Source organism: Wasmannia auropunctata, unplaced genomic scaffold, assembly GCF_000956235.1.
Source record: "Wasmannia auropunctata unplaced genomic scaffold, wasmannia.A_1.0 LD336076.1, whole genome shotgun sequence".
Taxonomy (NCBI): Eukaryota; Metazoa; Arthropoda; class Insecta; order Hymenoptera; family Formicidae; genus Wasmannia; species Wasmannia auropunctata.
Genome location: NW_012026814.1, coordinates 2,986,192 through 3,011,343, shown reverse-complemented (window position 1 = coordinate 3,011,343; position 25,152 = coordinate 2,986,192). Strand labels below are relative to the sequence as shown.

The 25,152-nt window shown below is 44.6% G+C and overlaps 1 protein-coding gene across 1 annotated transcript in view; it reads right to left on the bottom strand.

Annotated features, from left to right (window-relative positions):
* Nucleotides 1-262: 262 nt before the first annotated feature.
* LOC105449290 (helix-loop-helix protein 11-like) overlaps nt 263-25,152 on the bottom strand; it is a 133,879-nt gene continuing 108,989 nt past the window's right edge. The window contains exons 3-6 of the mRNA XM_011688421.1: nt 7,303-7,453; nt 4,299-4,564; nt 3,240-3,697; nt 263-2,943 (exon numbers count right to left, since the gene is read on the bottom strand). Of these exons, the coding sequence (XP_011686723.1) occupies nt 2,532-2,943; nt 3,240-3,697; nt 4,299-4,564; nt 7,303-7,453 (1,287 nt within the window). The 3' untranslated portion in view covers nt 263-2,531. The remainder of the gene's footprint in view (nt 2,944-3,239; nt 3,698-4,298; nt 4,565-7,302; nt 7,454-25,152) is intronic.

Genomic DNA, 25,152 nt, shown 5'->3' with positions numbered 1-25,152 from the left:
AAAAAAAAAAAAAAAAAAAAAATCAAACGGTGAGAATGTCAATGGTACGTAAAAAAATATCCAAATACGCGCCGTCGAAATGAGGATGCCGTTGATTGAACATAAACGGCGAAACGTACGAAGGGCGAGGTTTCTTTTTTATCTTATTCTAGCGTCGTGGTACGTCAGCTAGGTGATCATGTGTTATGCGATATCCGCTAAAAGGTATTATATACACGCAGTAATAGTTACGGAGTAGCGTTTCACATTTATCATACAGATAGACAATATTAACCTGGATGTATTTCAAATTGCGTAATGTTCGGCTAAACAATTCCTATATTTATCCTAACCGCTAGAAGGATAAACTAAATCTTAATTACGGTCGCATCTTACTTTGTGTTTGCTCGCTAACTTACTTACATTACTTAAAGAGTACTTAAAATTAATTTCTTGTAGGCATATACCTATGCATTAAACTCTTATTAAACTTACGTCGCGTTCACGTACACCAATCAACGTCATCGTAGAAAAAAAAGTAGTAGTAGTAATAGTAGTAGTAGTAGTAGCAATAGTAGTATCAGTAATAATAGTAAATTACGGGCGAAAGGATCCGTGTACTAATATAATCGATTAAAAATTGGTCTATGGGCCTACACTCGACGAGCGATAACGCTTGTACAATCATTCGGTGAAACAGTATATACGCGCACAAAGAGAGAAGTAACACAAAAAAAAATACAATGCACATAATATGTAGACGCGTGTAAACGAAAGTGAAAGAAAAAAAAAATGTCCGCAGCCCTTTTCCGCCCGCCGGACGATCGATTGTTCGACCATTTCCGAAAGTCGATCGCTCCTCTCCTCGAAAAGGCACGAGAAATTGTGTAAATTCCAAGCCTCTTAGTATCTCGTATCATCGCAAAGCTATAAGAAATCCGTATGTCGCGTAGAAAAAACTCGTACAACGTGTTTGTATGCGGCAGGGGTTTAAGAGTGAAAGTCGCGAAGGGTGAAAAACCCGCCGCGCTCGTCCCGGTTCCACCCCGGCCCTTGCGATTAATTGTCATTCGATCGGCGCTGATTGTTGATCCAATAGGGAGATCGGTTGTGGTCGGCGACGCAAACGGGAATGAACGGCCGGGAGAAGCCGCGTGGGGCTTCGCCGAACGGGAACGGCATCCCCAGGCCGTCGCGTATCGCATTGACGAGTTTTAAGTCACAGAGAAGACGAGCGATCGTGGACTCGCTGCATTTACGGTCTACTAAATGTACCGACCGGCGCCGTTCGCTTTTACACATCACGCACATTACATCTATGAAGGAACAAAAACGTCTGGGTACTCTCTGGGGATATTTGGCACAGATCAAACGGAATTTTCAACCCGCGACACGCGTCTCTCGCGGTTAACGCGACACGAGAACGCAGAAGAAAGGAGTCATATACGCGCGCACGGATCATTGGCCTGACCAACCGCGAGGTCCGCTTCGCCGTTCTACCGCGCTTTTTTTTTTTTTTTACTAATGTCAAATACTAAACGTTGCATGCGGATGTAATTTTTTTTTTGTTTTTTTGATTAATACCTTGTTGTTGTTCGATAGTTTTCACTTTCTTCTAGTCGCTTCGCGCTTATCCAGTGATAACCCCGTAATAAGTATCGAAAGAACATATATATACGCGTCGTTTATATCGTAATATTTTTCCTCGCGTCGTCATCTCGTATTTTTCATTTCCGTAACAATGTAAAAAAAGAACGTAAATATGTATATATATTTTATACTCTTTACAAATAATATATATGTAATAATTGTATATATGTATATCATACAGCGTACGCAGCCTTATGCGCTAGAAATATTATCGTGGTAGTTATTCGCTTAAGTCTAAAAATGGTCTATCTACTAAAACGGAAGGAGAAACGTCCACTTCGGGCAAGGGAAGAGGACTTTCCTCCGGAGGGATGGGGAAGGGAGGAGGAGAGAGGGAAGAGGGACTCTTCGAGATTCAAAGCGATCTCGTGGCGATCGTCGGAAATGATCAGGAGGAATCGTTAGTATTTACATGAGATAAAGCGCGAATAAACGTCGTTTTACCGTTTTGACAACTCGGCAATGAGGATCCTTTCGTCCTTTTCGAACTCAACTCCGTCCAACACCTATAAACCTCGTCCGCGATTTAAAATCACTTTGTCCTTCCTATCTAAAAATCTTTCGATCAGCATGCATTATTCTTCTTAGCGGTCTCTCTTCGAGGTGAAGGCGAACGAAGCGCGGCATGTGTTAGGAACATACATAAAAATTCATCTCTCTTCGGTGCATCTCGCGGCGTGTCTCCCCGAGTTCTTCGGCGCGAAGAAGAATGCACGTGATACTCGATCGCGACGATCGCTACCACTTCCCCCGTTTCCGCGAAACGCTCGTTTTTCTTCAAATCAGCTGAAAGGGATTCCTCATTTTCGAATGATAAGCTACGGTGATTTCGCGCGGTGGAGGCGAGTACATTGTCGTTCTGAATGCATCGTTCAGTATACGGAGCGCGCGGTGTTGCTGGATCACGAATGCTTCACCACGATCACGCCCGGCCGCTGCTGGGTCTGCTGTTGCGTGTGAAATTGGAGGAAACGCTCGGGGTGCAGTATCCGTTGTTTCGCGGGTGCTGCCGTGGCAGACGTCGTCGAGGACGCGGAGGAAGAGGAGGAAGCGGATGTGGTGGTCGCAGACTTTGTTGACGTCGAGTTCGCCGTCGCCTGTTGCTGCTGTTGTTGCTTCTGCTGCTGCTGCTGTTGTTGCTGCTTGTTGGTCAATGCCAGCGGCACATCCTGCGCGGGTTCATCGCTGAACAGATGATCGCCCTCCAGATGACGTATCGCCTCGACGATCGTTTCCAAATTCTGCCGAGACGTGTTTGCGATGTATAACCTTCCCTGCGTACCGTCGTCCAGAGAGTTTGACGGGGAAGGCAACCTGCAGCCGAGAAATTTTTCGTCAGTGCAAAATTGATCTTAGCTCTTTGCGTATTGAATTTTCTGCAAGAAATCAGAGCTACAATACTCTTATCCGTGCGAAGAGATAGCTTATGACATAGTGATTATTACGTTAGACAAATTAGATATTCGAAGCAAAAGTAAAACTAAGTGGCACATTTAAAGCGAACCAACTACTGATGTGAGGCCAAGAATCTTATCTTTTGCGATTCAAACAACGATGGTCGGGATTGGATGGTTATAAATTTAAGGTAAAATAAGCGCGAGATCGCATACCTCTCCACCTCGACTTTGGGCTCAGCCTTCATCGCGGCCTCCAAAACACTCGGTAGCCGTTGAGGTTCGGCGACCGGTGAGAAGGGCCTGCTGGGACTCGCCGTGATGTACTGAGGCGAACCAGTCTTAAAATCCGCGGAGGACGAAGTGGCGTACGTGACGCGACTCGACGACGAGAACGAGTCCGCGGTAGTCGGCTCCTCCATCGCCGTGAACACCTGATTCTGGGCGAAGGCGACGATCTTGGGAGTACTCGCGCGTGACTCCTCCTCTTTGATCTCTTCCGACACCATGTCGGCCGGCTGCGGCGACAAGGGCGGTGAGCTCGGGTCCGGGCTGGACGTCTCCACGGTCTGCGTGGAGCCCACCGGCGGCAAAGACATGACCGACACCACCTGAAGCGCGGCCACCGCCTCCTCCGTTTCCTGCGCTATCACGTTGTCCGTGTGCTCGATCACCTAGGACAGTAGCGTTTCTCGTTAATTTTTTTTATTATCGTACCCTGTCTCTCGGCGCGATTTGTCCATTCGCGGCCGTCGAACGCCAGATCGATTGTTCCGCACGCGAAACGCCGTCAGGTAAAGGGGAGAGGGGAGGATAAAAGAAATCAATTCAATCGAAATAATAAAACGGTATGCAACATTGCAGCGGTCCGCTAGCAGACGCGGTTATCTGCGCGAGCAATTAAAACAATGTTTGCAATATCTTTCGGGGCCGGGAAACGTTTAAATCCTCGAGGGTCAAACGAGTTTACGGTTGAATTATTTTCTGTATCGCGCAGATAGCGATCTCCCGGCAATCGAAATCGCTCGAACATGTTTTTTCATAGACTATGATATTTCAAAGCCTTCGTATCGCGCTTTTATAACGTTTTCGACAGTCATGAATATTATGATTTCGTATCGCCGGATTTAATCCGTAACTCATTCAGCTTCTTTTCTTAGAATTTTATTGATTGATTTGATTTTGGCACGAACCAACTTTTACTCCACTCCCCAAAAGATTAGCGAAAGAAATACGGGGGGGAGAGAGGGAAGGAGGGAGGGGGATGCACGTTACCTCATGGGGCTGATAAGTGATTAGCTGATTGTCTCGGAATCTCTCTGGATACAACTGGGTCTGCTGAATTGCTCTCATTTGTTTCTCTAAATGCAGTCTCGCCTGACGCTCCCTATCTAGCTGTCGCTTGAGCTCCACCACATCGCTGTTCACAACGGAATGTCCCTCTGTGGTCACTGTGATTACCGACAACGGCTCGGGGGACATGCTGCCCAAGCCCTCATCGCCGCTCTCGCTGACGTGCATTGGTAGACTAACGACAACACCTGAGAGAGCAGAAGAAATCGAGATGAGTGAGAAATTGAATCACATATACCTTCCAGTATAAAATGGAAGTAAATCAGCGCTAAGTTTTTGAACAGTAAGACCAAACCAAAATTATCAAAGATATCTTTTCTTATCTATTCATTATCTTCACTATATCAATCGTTTTTACTCTTTAAACAACGCGACATTTACACAAAGCCATCAGACAAACAGCTGTGTATAAAAAACAATTTTTACGAGTAAAACCAACTCGACGTTTTTGCGAAACTAATTTATGAGAGAGGCTCATAAAATCGGATTACAGCCGGCGAAATAACCGCAATGAACTTTCGGAACGTATTTTAGATTTCCATGCGCACATACCGGCGTACCCGACCCGAGTACAATCCGTCCGCGCGATATAAATGAATGCGAGACCGTGAGCGAAATTAAATCTGGTCACTGTTTACGATATAGAGCAAATATAGAGACCATTACACTTCGCGCGGATCAAAGGCCAGTCCATTTGTTTCGACGTTATATTAAAGCGAAGTGAATGTAACGTTCCTGTATGTCACTTCATTTGCACATTGTTTGACATCGTAGAACGTTATACGGTGAATTATAACGCGATAACGGCAGCAGCAAATTGTGCATCGTTCTTGCAAACATTTTCAATCAACCGAACATTTATTAATTGATGTAACTTCCAACAGTAATTGTGATTATCGGCTATTGTTATTAAATACGATCGCAACCGCGTTAGTACCGATTTTTTCCCCCCAGCTTAATACGGATTTAAGAGAGATATGTTCTTAAATTGTTTATAATGTTTTCAATTCATTACATGGTTTTACCATGTAGGAGTATATTTAAATACAACTCGCTGCACCATAACATTTAATTATTTGATTTTTTATATACGAATCTAATTGACATCTAATCATTTAAATAAAATGTAAAACGTAACTCAATAATAAAAATGTATGTTCTTTTTGGTGTATCTTTTCTTATATTTGTACTACAATTTATAGTATAAAAAGAATATCCACAAAAATTTTTTAAAATAAATTTCCACGACTTCGAATTAGCTTCTTTCTGTCTCCGTAGATTCGATCACAAAACGTTATTTCATCGAACGAATAATTATTGTAAATGTTGAGGTTAATATTTGAAGGCAATCGGGAGGGTTAACCGCGATTGATCGATAAAAGTGGTTCGTCGGCATTAAATCCGCTTCATCGCACAGCCGACGACGAACTTTCTGAATATCGTCGTGCCATCGAACGGAGGAAACTAATTTACGATAGAACCGGAAATTGAAATTGTCTCGGCCGAAGTTCGCGACAGATACTTTCCGACGGGCACACCGCCGCGACGGCGACGGCGACGTCGCCGAAACGCCACCGGCGTCGAAACAGCGGAGCACCCTTAATTCGCCCCTTGTATTTAGCCCCTCCAAGTAATAAAGACTTTCGAGGACGAACCCGAGCGGCTGTGTGCCGTTGCCTATCCGTTTCTCTGGACCCTTTATAATCCCCGAAAGTTTAGCCTTCCGGTGATATTACCCTCTCTCGACATCTAACGATGCATGTGCAATGACACATCACACGGTTTCAACAATTATTTACATTAAGACCAAAGCTTTCGATATTACTTGGAGATGTCAACTTAAATATAAATTGAGACTCTATTCCACTTGTTTCATTACTCGAAGAAAGTAATAAAATATCGGGATCTCTCCAAGAGATTCTCCTTCACGTATAGATGATAACAATTGAGAATTGAGTTTCATAAATCAAATTAAATTTTGTGGAAATTTTTCATTTATATATAAGCGATACCATCACCTCGTTATCACATTAAGCTCCCCCTCCTGAAATATCCTGTACATCCCTTCGGCGCGATACCGAGTCGCAAAGAATGTAATTACTTTCGCGAAAATGACGAACGGCTCCCTCAAAATGTGTCCGCATTGACCACGTTGTCGACACGAGATTAAAAAATTCCTGCTTGCAAAATTTGCCACTCTTGCCGCGAAATGTTATGATCGCTAGTATATTGGTTCGATGATTATGTATAAATGAATACAGAAAAAGGAATTTTAGGCTTTTTGCATATATAAACATATTGTGGCGACGCGCGGTCGAATTTATAAAAGCGAAAATCCATAAAGTCACGTTTATTTGAAAATACGACGTTATTTACTTATTTTTGGGCGGAAGTTTCGGAGATGCAACAATTCAATTTCGCGATTGAGAAATAACTTATAGAAACTTCGACGTGGCGCCGTATAAAAGCGTCGAAAACCGTGAAATAAGCGGATTGCAATGTATATCCGCGCAACTTTTCGCGCTTTGCACCGATTGTTTCCGCTTTTTGCTTTTTACGATCCGAAATCCACACGGGACACTGCAATCGCGATCGCACGAGCGATAAATAATTCAAGTCCATTTGGAAAATCTTGTTATGCGACGGCCGATGAACGTTAATTCCATTGCTCTTTATGTATACAAATGTTTGCGCACGCAAGCAACGACCGTGAGGATGTTTTATTGATGCATTTTTATATTATCCCTGCATTTTCGCGGCTTGCAATGAATTTCTTTTTCTTTTTATGGAGGAAAATTGCTCTAAAATCGTTTAATTTATGAAAGTAGAAAAAACTATCTTCTTTCGCAAAAGTATATGTATGCACATGCAAATATTTTTACTTTTTGTATAAATAAATTCATTTTAAAAATAGATAAAGAATTACTTTGGGTATCGGGTTTGCGTTTCTTGATGGGTACATCGCCACCTTCGTGTTGATTTATCAACCGTTTCAGTTGGCAATTTTGTGACAGCAGTTGTGTTTTCTCTTGCTCTAATTGGTATATGTATTCGGCAGTCTGTTGGAGTATCGCAGCCTGTAACATAAATAAAAAGAAATTATTTCTTGCTGAATCAATAACATTTTTTGCAAGTGTCACGATCTCTCTGTGGCAAAACGCACGCGTAAGTTATTTTACGCTTTGAATTAAAATCACGAAAATTACATTGACAATGAAGAAAGGACATCAAAATTTAATAAAAGTTATCGAGAACAACCCGGGGGACTCGAGACAAGGGTTCCCCACCCCGCCCCCCATAATAAATCCAGAGAGATCGTCGCAGGTGTTTCCTACACGCATCATATGCAACCTGCACCGGAGAGGACCATCGCTAGAGGGAAGAGGAGAGAGGAACAGGGGCTTCCTGTTTACTGTGCCACGAGCTTAAAGGGTTTTACGTGATCAGGGTGGAAAAGAAGGGGACGACCACACCGTATGGGCCCGATAACATCCGGCGGAGGCCCTATCGCGTGTCTCGTGCGTACTACGTCGTAGTAAAACGGGAATGACTTCGAGGAACAGACCGGCAAAAACAAAAGGGCCGATTGATACCAACTGCGCGGGGTAACGGGGCCGGGTGTACGGTTCGCACCTGCCGACAGGTGGTTAACGAACAGATGCCCCGCGTACGCCGCGATCGTAAATGCACGAATGATGTCTGCCGCCGCCTCGTCCTTTCTCTCCGAGCAGCCGGTCTTTCGCGTCACGTTCTTACGCTGAAGGAGAAAAAAAAAGGCCGTGCTCGATTATCCCCCTCGGAGATGCTCTTTTTTTCGGCGCTAATTGGACACCAGCCTCGAGCAATCGAGCGATTGATACGCGCGAAACTTTTGCACAACTTTTATCTCTATATCTACTTCTATCTGTGTGTACAACTTTATATGACACATCTCGTATAAGTTTTTCTTTTTTGAAAAAATAAAAAAGTGACTTTATAAAGTAAAATAAAACGAACAGCAAATATATATAAATAAAATGAAACAAAGAGCAAAAGTATATTAAAGCTTAATTTAAAAGTCAAAAGTTCGTCTACTTTGCCAATCTTCGAGCTTAATAACTGGAAATGATAAATAGTAATATTTTGTATACAATAAAAATATGGAAAGGTGTCCGCATAAATTGATATGCGATAAATTATTTTTACAGGATAGAAATTACGATAAAAACATGCAATGTGTATGTATGCACTCGTTGATTAATAATTATTTAAGTGAACTGAGAAAAAAGATTTATCGCAAAATATGGCACATCCGGATCCGTACATATATATTACAGTTTCTTCATTTTCATCTAATTTAAATATGCAAGTGATCGGAAACGGATATGCAAATGCAGACGGATTTAATAATAGTCATTAAATGAAACATCATAAATAAGTTAAGTTTCAAGTCACGCTTATCTCCACAAGTGTGCATAAAACGAAAAGTAATAATATCAGATATATAATATATAAAGGAATGTAATGCGAAAACTTAAGCCTTGAGTAATTTCATCGTCTGAATATATAAAGTGTAACGTTATTTTAATTATTATTTACGCAAATAATAATTAAGATAATCGCTTAAAAGTAAATCCAAAAATAATATTTTATTTTGAGCGATTATAACTCACTAGATAACTTAATAAGTTTATTAAAAAGAAAATATAATCGCTTGATCAAGTATTTTTAGGTATATATTTCTCAGAAGTCAGAAGAATCTCAGAAGGAATTCGAATCTTTTTCGCACAATTTCTAACAAATATTCCTACGATTAATTCACGATTTTAAATGTCTTGCTTAAATTTATTTATGTAAAAAGACATAGCGATCAGACGGGAAAGAAATTCTCACAAAAAAAAACAGAACTTTTAAAAAACAGAAGACCATGATAGAGAACATGCTTGTAAAGTTAGATTAAAAATAGAGATTACGAAATCGCGCCTACCATTAACATCTCGTAATATCAATTTTAAAAAATTTTGTGTAATAAAGATATATGCGTTAATGTGATAAAAAGACAGTCAATGCGGTTCATTCACACTCGCGATATTAATTGCTCGGCGCGATTCTCAAGTCGCGCGTAAGGTCGAGAGCGTCACGGCCAACTTTTGCTTTCTCGAGAACGGAATAAAAAGAATCTCATGGAGCAGGTTGGCGTCGATTACCAGGCCGGAAGACCGTAGCTCTCGCACGCAGCTTCTACGGTCTGCTCAGCCCAAGCTCCGATGCACGTGCCGAATTCTTCTTGTTAGCCGAATCGCTCTGCAAAACCCGACGCAGGCCAAGGCCGCGCTCGCCAGCGGCGACGATGGCGGCGGCGGCGGCGGCGGCGATGATGGGGACGATGTTATCTGCCGGTAACGATTTATGGCGCATGCTGGGACAACCTTCTCTTTCTCGAACAAGCCACAAATTCCAGCCGTAGCCTAATTTGTATTCGCGGTAATAATTCTAACTTAGCGATGAGCTAACAACGGTTCTACTTTAGAAAATTTCCATATTGAAATTCAAATTGCTTTTACATTCATATAGCAATAATAATAATTAAATAATGATAATTAAATAAAAGCGTTAAAAATTAGAAAATGCGAATTTTCATCCGTCGATTATTACGCTTCCCGAACTCGTCTGTGCGCGTCAGGAAAAGTTTAAAGTACGACAGCTGCGGTCCCTCTCGCGTCTGAATGGGACGACAATACGCCGCGATCGATATGGGAGTACAAGATGAGAAGGGCGAAATAATGCTGGCAGCTGGCGATCGAAAGAGAGGAAAATCCGCTGCAACGCGCGCGATCGCGTGCCTGAGTTCGTGACCCCACCTGCTGAACTCGTTTCCACGAAGCTCGCAATTCCCCTCGAATAATCGACGAAGGGATGTGTTGCGTGAACGCGCGTTAGTTATTGCGAAAATAATATTTTCCCCAAACATGTGTGAAGGAGAGATATTGATTTACCCACACGCGCACACTTCTTTTACTTTTAACTAAAATTCTCAAATTCGATCTTTTCGCTTTCAGACTTGTTTCTGCAGTTTTGCTCCAAAACAATCGAATCGATTTTTCGAGTATCTGTTTCAAACGTAAAAATTCAGCAGTCTGAGTGTACGAAGATTAACGTTTATTAAACGTTTCTTAACGCAAGCGACAACGAAGCGACGTGTGCGAGAGATTTCTTCTCGTAAGAAAAAAGGGTATACACCGGTCCGAGAGTTCTTGAAAAGACGCGCTTCTACGCCGTTGTCGTTGCACGCAACGTAAGCAACGTGGCATTCTACGACTGGTCACTACTACTACGTGCGCAGCCTCTCTTTTTCCTCTCCTCGCCCTTCCGCACACCTTCGCGCTCGCTCCCTTTCACACTTTCTCCCTCTTCCTCGCTCCCTCCAAGGAAGGGCTCGATTCTCCGCGTCGAGCCTTTCCTTCTTCGGCCCGCGAGAACTTTCCCGTCGAGTCTCTCTCTCTCTCTCTCCGCCGCCACGGCGATGGAATCGAATCGCTTTCTTCTTGTTGCAGCGGCGGCGGCGGCATTCCAAAACACGAACACGCCGATGCATTCGAGCTGGGAGAGAGAGAGAGAGAGAGAGAGAGAGAGGAAAGAGAAAAAAAGAAGAGGGAGAAAAGAGAGAACCTACCGAACTCGCCCTCATTCGGCTGCACTCGCGCGATCGTTTGCAATTCCGCGCGCGAATCCAACAGGAATTCCCTATCACGGCCGCCTTACACTCTATTGTTCCCGTTTGCACCGGTCTATCCCTCTTCCCTATCGCGTCCTCCTCGGCTACAAATTACCGTCGTGATTGCAGATCAATGGAAAACGAAGTCAAAAGATACGATCGTCACGTAAGGTGCGTTGAAATAATTAACGTTAGAACAATTAACGCGTCGTTGAAATTTTTACGCGTTTTACGTTTTAATGCCCGGTATTCGCACAAAGAGCTCGGCGAAAGATTCATAATTAAATATTTCATTACGTGTTATTACATTTTTGCCTGTACAATTCTCTCTATTAGTAGTAATCTACTCAAATAAAAATTCCTCGAAGTTTCTGTATTACGTCCGACGATAATAAAGTTAAATAACTGTAATAATCGTAGAGTTAATAATATACACGTATATATGTATACATAAAATCCTATTTAAATCTCTAATTCATAAGCGCATTTAACTTGTTTCCTTTCGCAAAACGACGCGGTCCGGATTGCCGTAATTAATTGCTGTTATCGCGCCGTACATTCTACGCGCTTAATTACATAATATGCACGAACGAAAATTTTCGAGCAGGCGGAACGGCGCCAATGATTCACCGCGCAAAACGCCGCGCCACGACGCCCGCCGTTATTATTATATCGTAATTACCCTGCTTATAAAAGCGGCAGCTCGCTCGCAAACGCGTTCTCGGCTGGCGTGGCAAAAACACGGAGAGGAGGCGCATGAAATTAACATTCCGCAAAGTAATTTGGTAAATAATTAGTTATCAATTTCCGTAAAAGAGCATCTTTCCATAGTTAATAGCGGCTGTATATAGCTAATGCATAACTAAGAGTCTCCCGCTTCTATGATCATCTAAGAAAAAGACAGGCAGAAGAAATTTAAATAATTATCAAGCTTTCTATAGGAAAATATTATTTATTATTTCAATAATTAAACAATACCTCGCACTGAGGTATTGAAAAAATCTTGGTTATTTTTTAGAAATTCTTTGTTACGTTTATTTCTACTAAAAGTATATAAGTCATCTTTTCGTTTCTATTTGGTACAAATACTATAGACTCTATAGAATCTATGTATCTCTCTTATTTTTTCCCCCGTCTTTTCGTTGATGTTTTCTGATGTTCATCTTTTGTCCGAATGTCGCAACACGCGATTACGTATTTTGCGAGGGGAGCCGAACGTGAGGATACGCGCGGCCTAATTAGGATTCTCGGCGATGAGGTAACGAGGAAGCGAGGTCAAGCCGGTACCACGGCGGGGAAGATAAAAAAAAAAGGCGGACCGTAGGCTGCTCCGCGCGGTCGTTTTTTGAAAGCACCTTCCTGGAAGGGAACCCTTTGTGACCGTGCGCCGTATATGCTAAGTAAGCGGCTCCGCCGGCGTCCTAAGACGAAACCAGAGATGCCAGAAATTCGAACCGGCAGCCCCGCGGTGGCGCAGCGGCGGCTAGGGCGAATCGAACGCTGGACCGGACGTTGAAAGACGACGTTGGTGTCCGTTTTCGCTTACGGCGACGAAATTGCGACATAATACGCGGATAAAACCGAATTTCGCGCTCACCGCCGCGAAACGGCGTGGGCCAAATCTCCCGATTTGACAGAACGATAATCAGAAACTCGACGTGTACGCTAAAAGCGGTTTCGATTAACGAAAATCGATATTCGCGAGGGAGCTCTTTGCAGCATTGATATGCGCGTTAAAATAAAACGCATATCAATTGAAATAATAAACTCTGAAATAAAATGAATATTCTGAAACAACAACATTCTCTCTGAATTTTAGCGAATTCTTCGATTTTAAACCTCATAAATAAATGCGATAGAAATGAAACGCAAACTACATACGTTCTTACGGATCTCAAGGCACTTGCGACGCAACTCGTAAGAGGAAAATAATGTCTATCGACGGGATTTTTTTTTTACCTGATTCGCGCTCGCGGGTTGCAGTCCGAGCAACGCGTCGCCTATTATCTGTCTCTCTAACGCAAACATATAATTTCCGATAATTGCACGGCTATTACCGGACACATCCTCGCGATCTCGCGCGCCGCTGAAAAGCCCCTCGAGTGCTTAATCGCGACGCTCGAGTGCCGGCGTAGCAAAGTATAATATTCCGCGCGGAAGATGCCTCGCGTTTCGCGTCCGCGCCGCGCGCACCGCTTCGCTATTACTCCACGACGACGGGGGAATTATAAATCGGGCGCATTTGTTCGTCCCGTCACGGTACATTGCGGCGGGAGCGTCGCGGCGCCAGACGTCGGCGCGGGAGTGCATTTTCCCCGGTGCGGGCGGCGGGAACGAAAATACGTTTCCCGCGAAGCGGGACTCCGCCGTCACGTATACACCGCGCTCGCGTCCCACCCTCCCGGCCAGGCGCGGCGTCCGCCTCTTGGCCGTCCCATTTTTACGTCGCGGTCTCAAAGCGTCTCTATATATCGTAGTGCCGTAATTAAAAACGTTTATTGCCGCTTCTCCTTGTACACAGCAAGACGGGGGAGGTCGTCATACCGTGAAGCGCGAGCGCGAGCGCGCGAATAATATTCCGCGGATAGAGGGCATCTCTCTCTCCCGGAGCGGTGCTCGGAGAGTGGCTCGCGCTCGTCAGCGCAAGTTAATTTTTAAATCGCGTTAAAACGCGCGGCTGCCGGTGCACATTCCGATCTCGAGAGATAGTGGGGTATATTAAAAGCGTTTCCCCGTGATCGTGCGCGCCGCTGCTATTATTCCCTTTAGGGGGAGGGAAAATCCCTACAATTATTCCGTCTCTGTACCGTCAAAGCGCGAACACGATAGAAAATCTAACGGAGAACTGCAGGAATACGAATACGATTAATTAATTTCCCCGTGAATTTGTCCGTAAAATTTGCACTTTGTACCTTTCTTTCTCTTGCGTTTGCTAGATATACATACATTATTTAATAATACTTCCGCGTACTTCGCTCAAGAGAGACTTCGATTCACAAGTATAATTTCGTCTATTTATCTATTCACTTTCATAAAAATGTAAAGAGCGCCGACGTTTGTCCGCTATTACAGTTTCACGTCGCCGTCGTTAAATAAGATCGTGTACTGAAAACGTCGAGTGAAACGAGAGAGGAATAAGAAAAAGTAGAGGAATGACGTCGAGGCGTAAAGCTAAAGATAAAAGACAAAAAGGGAAGAAGGGAAAGAGAAATGAAGGTGTCGGACAAGAATGACCAGTCGTGGTGTTATGCAACTGCATTCTGAGCGCGCGGTGCACTCTCGTACGTGCACTCGAGGACATTACTCCCTGTGTGACTCGACTCGTTATTCTTGCGTTTCAACGCTATCCGAAGAGGCATGCCGATTAAAAGGAAAAAAACCGCGATTTGTAATATCGTCATCAACAGATTAGTAATGATTGTTTAATCGAAATAAATAACTGTGATACAGCATAAGAAATTAAGAGTTTCATAAATGAGAGAGATTTAATCCGCCGATTATCTCGGATAATTAATTAACTGGCTAGTTTAAAACCAAGTAATAAGTAATAAGATTGTAAACACTGATATTTAATCTTGTATCTCTAGTACTTCTATTAGGTGATAATTCTAAAATAACTTAGATAATTACGCAATAAGTCTGTATGACGTACAAAATAAATCGTAAAGAAAAATTGAAAGAGATGTCATTCTTACGATACAGGCTGATTAGTTTGCGGCGGTAAGATGATTTTTTTTGCACATACCTGTAACAAAAACAAGAGAAATGGCAATTAGAATAATGTTAATTGAAATAATAATTAGGTAATATAGCTACGAAAATAAGTTATTAGATAACCGCGAGGAATAAATCAGTGTGAAATAAAACTTATATTTTTTATAAGTAAGAAATATTCTTAGTCGCACCAATAAATACTTATATAGCAAAGTCCAATTTATCCTGCAGAAATCCGCGCGTATGAACGACCAAGCGCAACGAGCGTCCGTTCGTCACCTTTATCAATCGACGCATGAGCGAAGCCCGGAGCTTAACTCAACCGAGCGAACCAAAGGCTGACGACGGACGTTTTCCGGCGGAAGCACGGAAAGCCGATCGCGATCGGGCAAGTTGACGAATCGACATATCCGACTTGATCCGTTTACGGCGGAAGATGCGCGCGTTCGCGGAAAGCCTGTCACGAGTGTAGGTTCCCGCCTGCGTACGTGGGACGCGAACTTTTGCCACATCAGTTTTGCAGGAGGGATCAGTTTTGCGCGATCGGCGCTCCCGATCGACCGTCCCGGGAGAGTTCATTAGCATAAATATTATACATAATGTCCACGTAACAACTTTGCCACGGTTCAACATACTCCTCGCACGGCCGTGTATTAGAGTCTCCACAACGTACTCGGGAGTTCGCCGGGGCTGTAAAATGTAGCCGGCAGGAATGCGCGTGGGAATGCGTGCGCGGGAGAGGAGAGAGAGTTATGCGTGCGTTCTCGATGAATCGATATTAACGGCCGCGTGCGTATTGCGCACCACGTCGTCATTTCGCCAGAGCGACGTAAATAGCCTTCCGTATCCCATTAGAAGCACGTAGATGGAAAATGTCTTTATTGAATATACATTCTTAGTATAGGAAAAAATTCCTTTTCATGTAATTTCTATTGTCAATTATTAATTAAAATTCTTTTGTTTCCTTCTTGTGTAAATAAAATAAATAATAAAATATCTGAACCTCTGGTAAAACCTCTTCCTTACAGGTCGACAATAATTATAATATCGAGCGCGACTTATTCGATATAGAATTCTAAGAGAACGTACAAGAGAAAGAGAGAGAGAACTGTTGAGAATTTAAAAATTTAATATCCGAAATTTATTGCCTCGATATAATATACACTCTATTGCGCGCGTATCGACACGCAGCCAGGCCAAATCAATTTACTCGCAGTCATTATGGAAATGTCAGAGTCCCACGATTTTCAAGAAATCAAAGCAAGATTTCTGGGAAACGTTGTACGCGAAACGTATAAGACCGCTGTTTGAAATTATTAAGCGTGTTTCAAGAAGAATCTAATTTATTTGGGTGCCGATCGATTTTCAGAGAAGACATTTCCTTGCCCTTTTCTCATGTTGTTGTCCAATAAACAACTGCGCCGACTGTAATCTTAATGTTCTCAAACGAGAAGATTCGAATAATCGAATCAGCAATGCGCCATAAGTGGGTCAGACGCGTACCCTCGGCCGGATTTGGAGGCGCGCATTGAATCGACAAATATCCGAAGGCGCTAAGTCGCTGGCTTATGGGATTTCCAGCGATACTCTAGTTACGGACAAATTTGCCGCGGATAATCCGTTCGGTGCACGACGCTATCCGATAGCATCTCATGAAACGTGCGCCGTCGCGCATTCTGCGGGTCCGTTTTTCCTTTCTTGCGAAATGCAAACGGGTTAAATTATTTGTTTAAGTTACTTGCTTTTTAATTTGGCGACGAATTATCCTCGGTGCGAAAATACCATCTCATCGATGGACAAATATTTTTGAAAATATCGAAGGGTGCTGTTTTTTTTTTCAAGACAAATGCTTTTATTTGCATCCAAAGAGACGCGGGCCTTCGTTACTTTGATGTCCTCGTCATTAAAAATTAAACTTCGGATTTATGACGTCAATTGAATTTATATTATATAAAATACGAATCTGATTTTTATTTATAGAAATACCAGAACTGTTAATTTTTTGGCTATGACTGGAGCTGTACTATGCGCACAGTTCGGCTGTGAAAAAAAACGCGAACGTTCTTTCGCGTTTGAAATAAGTACAAATCAAAACAATTAAGAACATTCTTACGAGATGTCGAGATATAGAAGAGTCACTGTAGTTGGCGTTTCGTAAGATTATTATAATGGCGTTTCGTTTTAAAGAATCAATTAGCGGGCAGTCGGCCTACAGCGCGCAGTAGCCAGAGGGTTAAGATAGCAAAAACGCCACTTATGTCAACGCGGAGCGAGACGTCTCAAAGCGCGACAAGGAGAAAGATGATTTCGTGAACTCCTTCGGCTGGAAGGAACAAGGAACGCCGATAACGCAAATCGGCTTAAAGCTCGGGCGAGAACGATAATATTGCATTCCTTTCGGAAACCTGACGTTGAACGGCAAGAAACCAAATATCGGAATGGCTTTTTCACAACCTACCGTGCCACTTATCCTTTCAATTTTATCTCGAGTGAATGGCGAGGCAACGGTATATACTAGAACCGTATTTCTTTATTTTTTTGCAAGATATTTAAATTTTAAAATTCAACGGGGATTTCGCAAACGTACAAGTGTACCTACATAATGTAGCATGATATTAAATGTATTTTATATTTTTGATATAAAACATTAACACATCGCAAGGTATTAAATATATTTTATAAATTCTTTTAAAAGAAATCGAAAAAATGTTCATAAATTTATCGGCTAAAAAAGAACACCCTGTCACACGATATGATATACGTGAATGCATGTTCTAGATAATAATCAGGAATAAATAAGAGGTACATTAACGAGTCCGCGAAGCAAACATGTTTGCGAAGGTCGCGCGCAAAACGAGCAATGGACTTGAAAGAAAACAGTGCGCCAAAGAGAAGACAAAGTCCGAATGGACGAGGACGGAGCGTGCACCTGATACCCTGATCCGAAGCGAAACGGCTGCGGCTGCGTTCCCGGGGGAGAGAATCACCACCCCGTCGATAGCACGACGGGCATGCAATTACTGGCCTCAGCCAGACTCATGGAAAAGCCGGTAATTAGTTAGCGCGCTCCAGATTCGATGTGTTTGAGCAGATAAGCTGGCGCCCCGACACCGCTATACCGTGACAGCGACGTTGGGCCACTCGCAACGAAGCTGGTTCACGGCCAAGGCCAAGGTCACCTCGTGTATTTAAATAGCCATTAGCTTTATTGCGATTCTTTTCAAAAGAATTGCAATTTAAATTATTTAATATATGTATCTCGAGGTCTACGATAAAATCGTCTTTACATAAACCATCCACTTAATTTTGCTTGGAAAAATTCTGTCGTGGTAAAATATTTCCGACGGCATTTATTTTCCCGTGCATCAACTGAATTGTTTCCTAAGAACTGAACGCTTTTCTAATCGGACTGTACAAATGTAAAAACTGGACGGAGATATGTATAGACCTTACGCTTTCTCGGAATAAGGATTCCGCTGGCGTTCGAGATTCCTTCGTTTCGAGATTCGCAACCGAACGCAACTCGGCCCGAGCCCAGCCAAACCTGGCCCCGGTAGCATCCCGCAGAATCGCGAGAATCGCTCACAAAAGACCGGCGCGGCGGTTTTGGTATCGCGTCACGCATAGCAGATTAGCGGCGTGGACGTGGCGTGTTTGACCGCGTGCTCGCGTGCACCCGACACTCTTCACGCGAGATTCCAGGAGCGCGATCGAGTGTCAGTATAGTCGGCTCTCTCGTGAGAACGGATACGCGAGTGAGATCCGACTCGTTGATCGCGTCGTACCGCGCTGTTTCATCTCTATGTATGCATCGCGGCTACCCGGACTCGGTCGACCGGGCTTCCGTAGCTGCGGCTCCGGAGGAGCGTACGCCGCCGCATTTGTCCGCTCGTGCCTTTATCGCGCAGCAGGAGGACGGATAAGCAGTCGCGATCGACTGACAATAAGCCTCGCACTCGACTCGCATCCGATCGAATGGCGCATATTTCCCAGTCAGGAGACTTCTCGTCGCCGTGTGTACATCGCCTCGCAAATCCCGTATCCGTCAAACGAAAATCAAACTGCCCCCCCCCCCTGTTCGACGGGTAAATTTACTTCTTCAGAGATAAATCATTCTATTATATTATTGGATACATATGTGATTTAAATCGTAAAAATCATACTCGATTGTATAGGTTTATCTCGATCCTCGTTGACGAGGGAAAGGCACCTCCGCACGCGGCGTAAATCGTCGGCGACGTTCGGAAATCGCAGGTCATTTCGCGCGAGACAAATCGCCGGCTATTGGGCCGGCTGACTTAAGTGCCTGCGACGTTATTACGTCTTGCGAGGAACGTCGAATGCCATCGAGACGAATCGAGGCTCGTTTAACGAGCCGGGGATCTCAACGCGCGCGAGGAATCGAGGGTTTATCTTCCCTTGATTTTCTCGATTGAGCCACTCGGTATAATGCACTCACTCGGTTTCATTATCGCGAACGGTGAAAAACGCGCCGGCCACTTTTTCACGCCGCGCTCGTAATAGCAGATTTATGACTGTATTAATTCTAACGATAATCGAGATAAAATGACGCGCGCGGCGGTAATAGTCCGGTCGACGTCAAATATACATACGCGTATATATGTACATTAAGTGCTCCGATAATTGCCGATAAGGGGAATCGATTGCTTGGCAAGGAGAATTAAACTCCGACGACGCGAAGTGCTTCTTCTTTAACATGCTGCATTGCAAAGTGACTTCGTAACACATCCTACACATGCGCCTCGTGTATCATTCATAATGAAGATACACCGTGTACCGTGAGTTCGATTTTAATTCTTGATTCGTACTTGAATTTTTGATTGAATCGAGTTTGGTTCATAAGCGACAAACTGCAGTGAGATTTTTTTTCCCCTTTTTCTCCACGCTCCGTCTATTTCGGTATCAATTCGGAATGAAGAAGTAACGCAGTAATCTTAACTATATACGTCGTCGCGCAGGACGCCCTCGCGTACGCTCAGTGGTGTGTTATCTTTAGCGCGATAACGATGTCCGGTATGGAACACGCCGAGTGAAAGCGAGCTCCTTGCATTACGGCGTGCAGAACCATGGGAACCATGATCGTGCACGGACCTATACACACACACACACGGGTGCATCCGTGGAAACGTCCCTGACGTTGAATTTCCAGAGTCTACACCGGCGCTCGCGTGTAAACAGCGAGGCAAGGCGTTGCAAACCAAGGCCCAGAACCAGGGAAACTAGTCGCACACATTCGTCGCTTGGAATCAGACACGCTCGCGAATCGTGAATTGTGCCGTTGATACCAACAACGAACGAGCGAGCGAGCGAGCAAGCAGCACGTGGCCGTTTATGGGATACGCGATTCCCATTGGATGCCGAGAGAGAACCGCGCGGAGGCACCGGGCGTGCGGACGACCATGACCTTGACTCTGTCGACAAGGACAGTGAAACGCGGCGAACGTACGGGCCCGCTCACAACGGGCCGACCGACGGCGAAGCCGAGTAGTCCTTCGGCCGGACCTTGTGAATTTTCGACGCGGTCTCACGCGACTTATCGCGTTATCGCTCCACTATTTCTTTATGCAGGCGAGACCCGGCTGAATATTCCGATGAGGAATTCGCGCACCGGCTCCGGCCTTACCGTCGTTCCGAAAACGGAAACGACGTGTATCCGTTGCGAAACGGAACATATCTTCCCGTCGAATCAAAACTATACACATTTTGAATCCCGAAATGTATTCCAAAAATCTCGGTTATCTTGATTTTCTTTTAATATTCGCTAATCTTCCAATAAAAAGAATTTACCGTAAGATTCTCTCTGTCGACTGTTGAATTTTAATCGCTCGAAAAACTGCTGTTAATATTATATTCTAAAAATGTAGAATAATATAGCAGTGTAACTTAACGGTATTGCATATTTGTATTGCATATCATTATCAAAGGTCTTAATATTACGGTATTAATACGAATTTTTGTAATGTCTCATCGTTCGGCGAAAAATGAGTAGTCCGTTCGAGACTTAAGACGATTATGCTGATAATAACAAGTTGGAAAAGTCAAAGGTGCTCGTAAAAGCTCCTCAGTGTCAAGGTGCATGGCAAAACCTGCGCGAGGCTCGCGTGTGAACCAGACTTGAAGGCACACGCGGGCAGAGATACCGAACATAGGAAGGATGCGAAAGAAGGGAAAGGCTCGATGCTTGAACATGGTTTGTTTGCATTCCACGGCCATGGAACGATCGTTCGTCTATCATGGAAATTATCGTTGCATATACGATATGCGAAATACCTTTCTCTCTCTCTCTCTCTTTCTTTCTCCTACGGGCAGCGATTAGAACGAATTGCTTGAAACATTGACGTATAATACAAATAAATCTTAAGGACTGCACAGCAGAATCTTGTTAGTAATTTTTTTTATTAATAACAAAAGATTATTATACTTTTGTAATATCTACGCGCGAATTACATTTAAAATATTTATTTATTAATAATTGATAATTAAAAGTATTAAAATTTACTTGCAAATCGTAAATCAGAAATATCATATTGTTATTTGTAGCTCAATTACATAACCTGTACGTATATCCTTTACACAGCCCATCCGTTTCAGTAAAACTTGATTCCGTATCATCTCTCAACCCTCACGACAAGATCACGCAAACTCCATTTCGAATTCCTGATCGTAATGAGCGTAATAAGGGCCTCTTACTTCGTCACGATAAGCAAACGGGGTCCATGGAGAGAGTGAGTGGATAAGTACACCGGGCAAGAAAATCGTCGAAGCGACAGCAGGAGAAGGGTAATCGGCGCGCCATCGCGTAGGTCTTTTTATTTATGCATTAAAAGACGACCATCGATATCGCCGTGGAAAGCGTCTTCACCCTCCTCCGCTCCACCCCACCCCCTCCCCTCCGCGCGCTGCTGTCTATCGAACTTAAACCCCATTTCAGCGCGGCGCGGGCCAAGTAGTTGCCGAGCCCTCGAGAAACTTTAATATCTCGCGTCGCGAGAGATTAAAGATTCAACCGCCGCTGCTTGTCATTCCATCGGCACGTTACTATGAGAAAGTGCACCCCTCCTCGCTCTGTCTCTCTCTTTTCCTCGCGCTCGCCACATTGCGAATCCCTTCGTCTCGCTTCACCCGACGATCTCTCCCTCCCTCACCCCCCCTCCCTCATCCTTGCTCTCTCGTCAAGGCGTCGCGGCGCTAAGTCACACTCTTACGATGTCACTCCGTTAAACCGTTTGCACAGCCCTTTCGGGCGTGACGAGAGCACTCTCGAGAGGAACCGTTCCGCTTTAGAAAATACATTTTCATCCCGTATAGCACGCTCGACGCGACGTTACTCCTCCGACTCTTGCCTCCCCCAAAACTTTCGTAAAATCGAAAAGTTATTTATACGCGTTACATCTGCGTGGGTGGCGAGCAAATAAGAATACGAGTATCGTTCTACTTACTTTCAATTCAAATAAATATCACCACAAGTATGTACCTCGTCGTTTTAAATCGGCACCGTTCTTTCCAGAGAGGAAGGATAATTGTAGCGCAATTATAGCGCCACACTTACACGCCAGTCGATCGTTCGATTTGCATATTGCGGTTGTTGCAATAGCGCCGCCGCGCCCTGGCGACAGCCGATCGTGACGATCACTTGCGAGACGCGGTAACGATGTTACTGACTATTTGCAAAGTCACACGAGAAAGAGACGAGGAGAACAAAAAAGAGAGAAAGAGAGGCGGACAGAAAACGTGTGCATTTATGCACGTACAGCTCTCGTACGCGGGTACGCACTCCAATGAAGCGTACGACGACGCGAAATCGTCTAAGAAGAGCAGGTACACGAATATGCATAAGGCCCTGTGAGTGTGCCACACTATCTAACGGAATTTCTGCGTAAATAAAACGGATGAAACTGATGGCGGTATAAGCGGCACGTTTCAAGACTACGTAACTGCAGAAAGATACACGGAATACGGTAAAACGCTAATGTCGCTTCGCGTCACGAACGTAACATTTGCATCTATAATTTATACGTGAGAGATCTAGGAGAAACTAAGAGTTTTACAAAATAAAATGTAGCGCGTGAATTTATATATAGAATAAGATCTTTCTCTTAGAATGGCAGGGAGGGAAGAGGGGGAGACAACAAATCTCACGAAATGCGTGCGCGGAACGACACCGAAGACGTTCCGAGAAGACGCGGGATGAGTTGCGGTGAAGGCAACTTGCCTGCTGCAAGGAAAATAGACGGATAATTTTGTGGACGCGACCGATCAAAGGAGGGACGACCGACCGACCGACCGACCGGCGAAAGCGGGACGCGCTCTCTGTCGTCTCGTCGGAACGGCAGCCGTTCTATTATCGGCCGACGAAGTGCTATCTTTAGCGTTGATTTTCCGAGGCTAGGCACACACCACCGACCGTCGCCGTTGGTGCAGAGCGCCACTGACCTCGCCAACCGCGAACGCCGCCCGACGCCGACGTCGCGACTGCGGTCTAACCGCGAAACTTAGCTGAAACGTCACCTTTTTCTCTCGCGAAGCCGGCCCTTTTCTCGCGCGAGTCTGTCGCGGCTGTCAAGCGAGCGCACGCGGTGTCACGTTTCAAATCGTGCCGGCGGATGAGAATTTTACGCCGATGGGATTAAAAGACTGCGTTTTTTTTCTTGATCCTCGAAAATATCGTTTCGAACAATAGAAATGAGAATAGAGAACTAATTATAAAATTGTTATTTTACGATATAAAATTTTAATTAAACTACAATGTATTATTACTATGTATCAGCTGTTATTAATCCGTTTCTCACATACGCCGGCGAAAATTGTGAACGCAAGAGCCGCGAGATACTGTCGCGTTGTGCAAAGTCGCCTCTCAGTTCGCCAAAGGTTGAGTCAAAACCCGAACCGAGTCAATCCCACGGCAGTTGCGGGCTCGCTTAATAATTTTATGGTTAGCAAATGGGGCTGTTTGTGGCGCCTGATTAATAACAGGCACCCGACGGCAGCCTGTACACCGGCCGAGGTCGATAGAGATTGCGAAGTATGCAGACATTTTACTTGTCTCCGTCCCGCCGCTGTGTGGTGAACGGGGTATCATTAACTTATGCCGACCGCGCGCGCGATGCACACGACGCGCATCGATCAAGCGCGCCCGTATATACGCGCGCGTATTGACGGCGCGTCGAGGAGGGCCGCGAGTCGTTAAACATGATAATAACTATCACACCGATGAGATCGCAATAATGACCGATCATTAAGCCGCGCGGCGCGCCGTGTCCAATTGAATTCGTCTTTGACCTATCGCGCGGCGTCCGCGTCGCGCGTTGCGGCCGCAAAGGATCGGCTCGTCGGGACGACGCGCGGGACGACACGTCTCGTACATGTCGTTATGCGTCGGCACGGTGATTACGGGAGGACAGGATAATAAAATCGCGAGTTTCCCCGCCATCCCCCCCCCTCCCTGCGGTTCGTGCGGTTACTTCACTCGGAGAGTTTCTATGATCCCGACGCGTTCGCATAATGCTCCGTTCTGGCTGCAAGAGGCGCGCTAATTGGACAGCGTTATGCAAAAATGAGTTCGTCCACAAAGTAGTAGTTTCGAGTGAATTGAGTTTGAAATACAGAGAGTTGCCGACCCAGCTACGCGCTCACTCGGTTCAACGACTCGGCTCTTTTTCTAAATTCTGCGAATTAACGTATCTTTTGCGTAACGCTATCAAATTAAATGCACCGTTTACCTCTCGCGTATCTCTCGCTCTCTCTGTGAGTCACTGGAAGTTTAAAAACTTTCAGACAGACGCGGAAATACGATTGATCCTACAGATGTAGATCACGTATCCCTTGGACCTCTAATTTCCAAAAATTAAAACCAACACGACAGAGCTATTGATTTCAATAAAGCGATTACACAAAATTTCGCGACGCATATTATCGCGAGGAAACAATTTTCAACAAACGAATCTGCGAAGAGAAAATCGCAAACCATTAGCTCTGAAGGAGGCGACAAGCGGCGATACACAGGAGAAAGAGGGAGACACGCGCATACACGGCTGATTTAATCTAGCGAAATTATGATCGTGCCGATAATCCTCGATCGTGTCGGAACATACGCGAGTCGACGAGTCCAGTCTTGTCGTTGCCATCGTTGCCGCCTCGTTTGACGTCGTTCGCTCTGACCGTCGACGCCGACGCGTCTCCCGCGACCGACCTGATCGCACCGATACCGCGCATAATGTGGGCCATCAGACTCATGTCGCGCAGAGCGCTCCCTCTCTCCCGTTTTCAGAACGAGACTCTACCGTAATGAGATGACGTCCCCTCGACGAATCTCTCTTTCTCTCTCTCTCTCTCTCTCTCTCTCTCTCT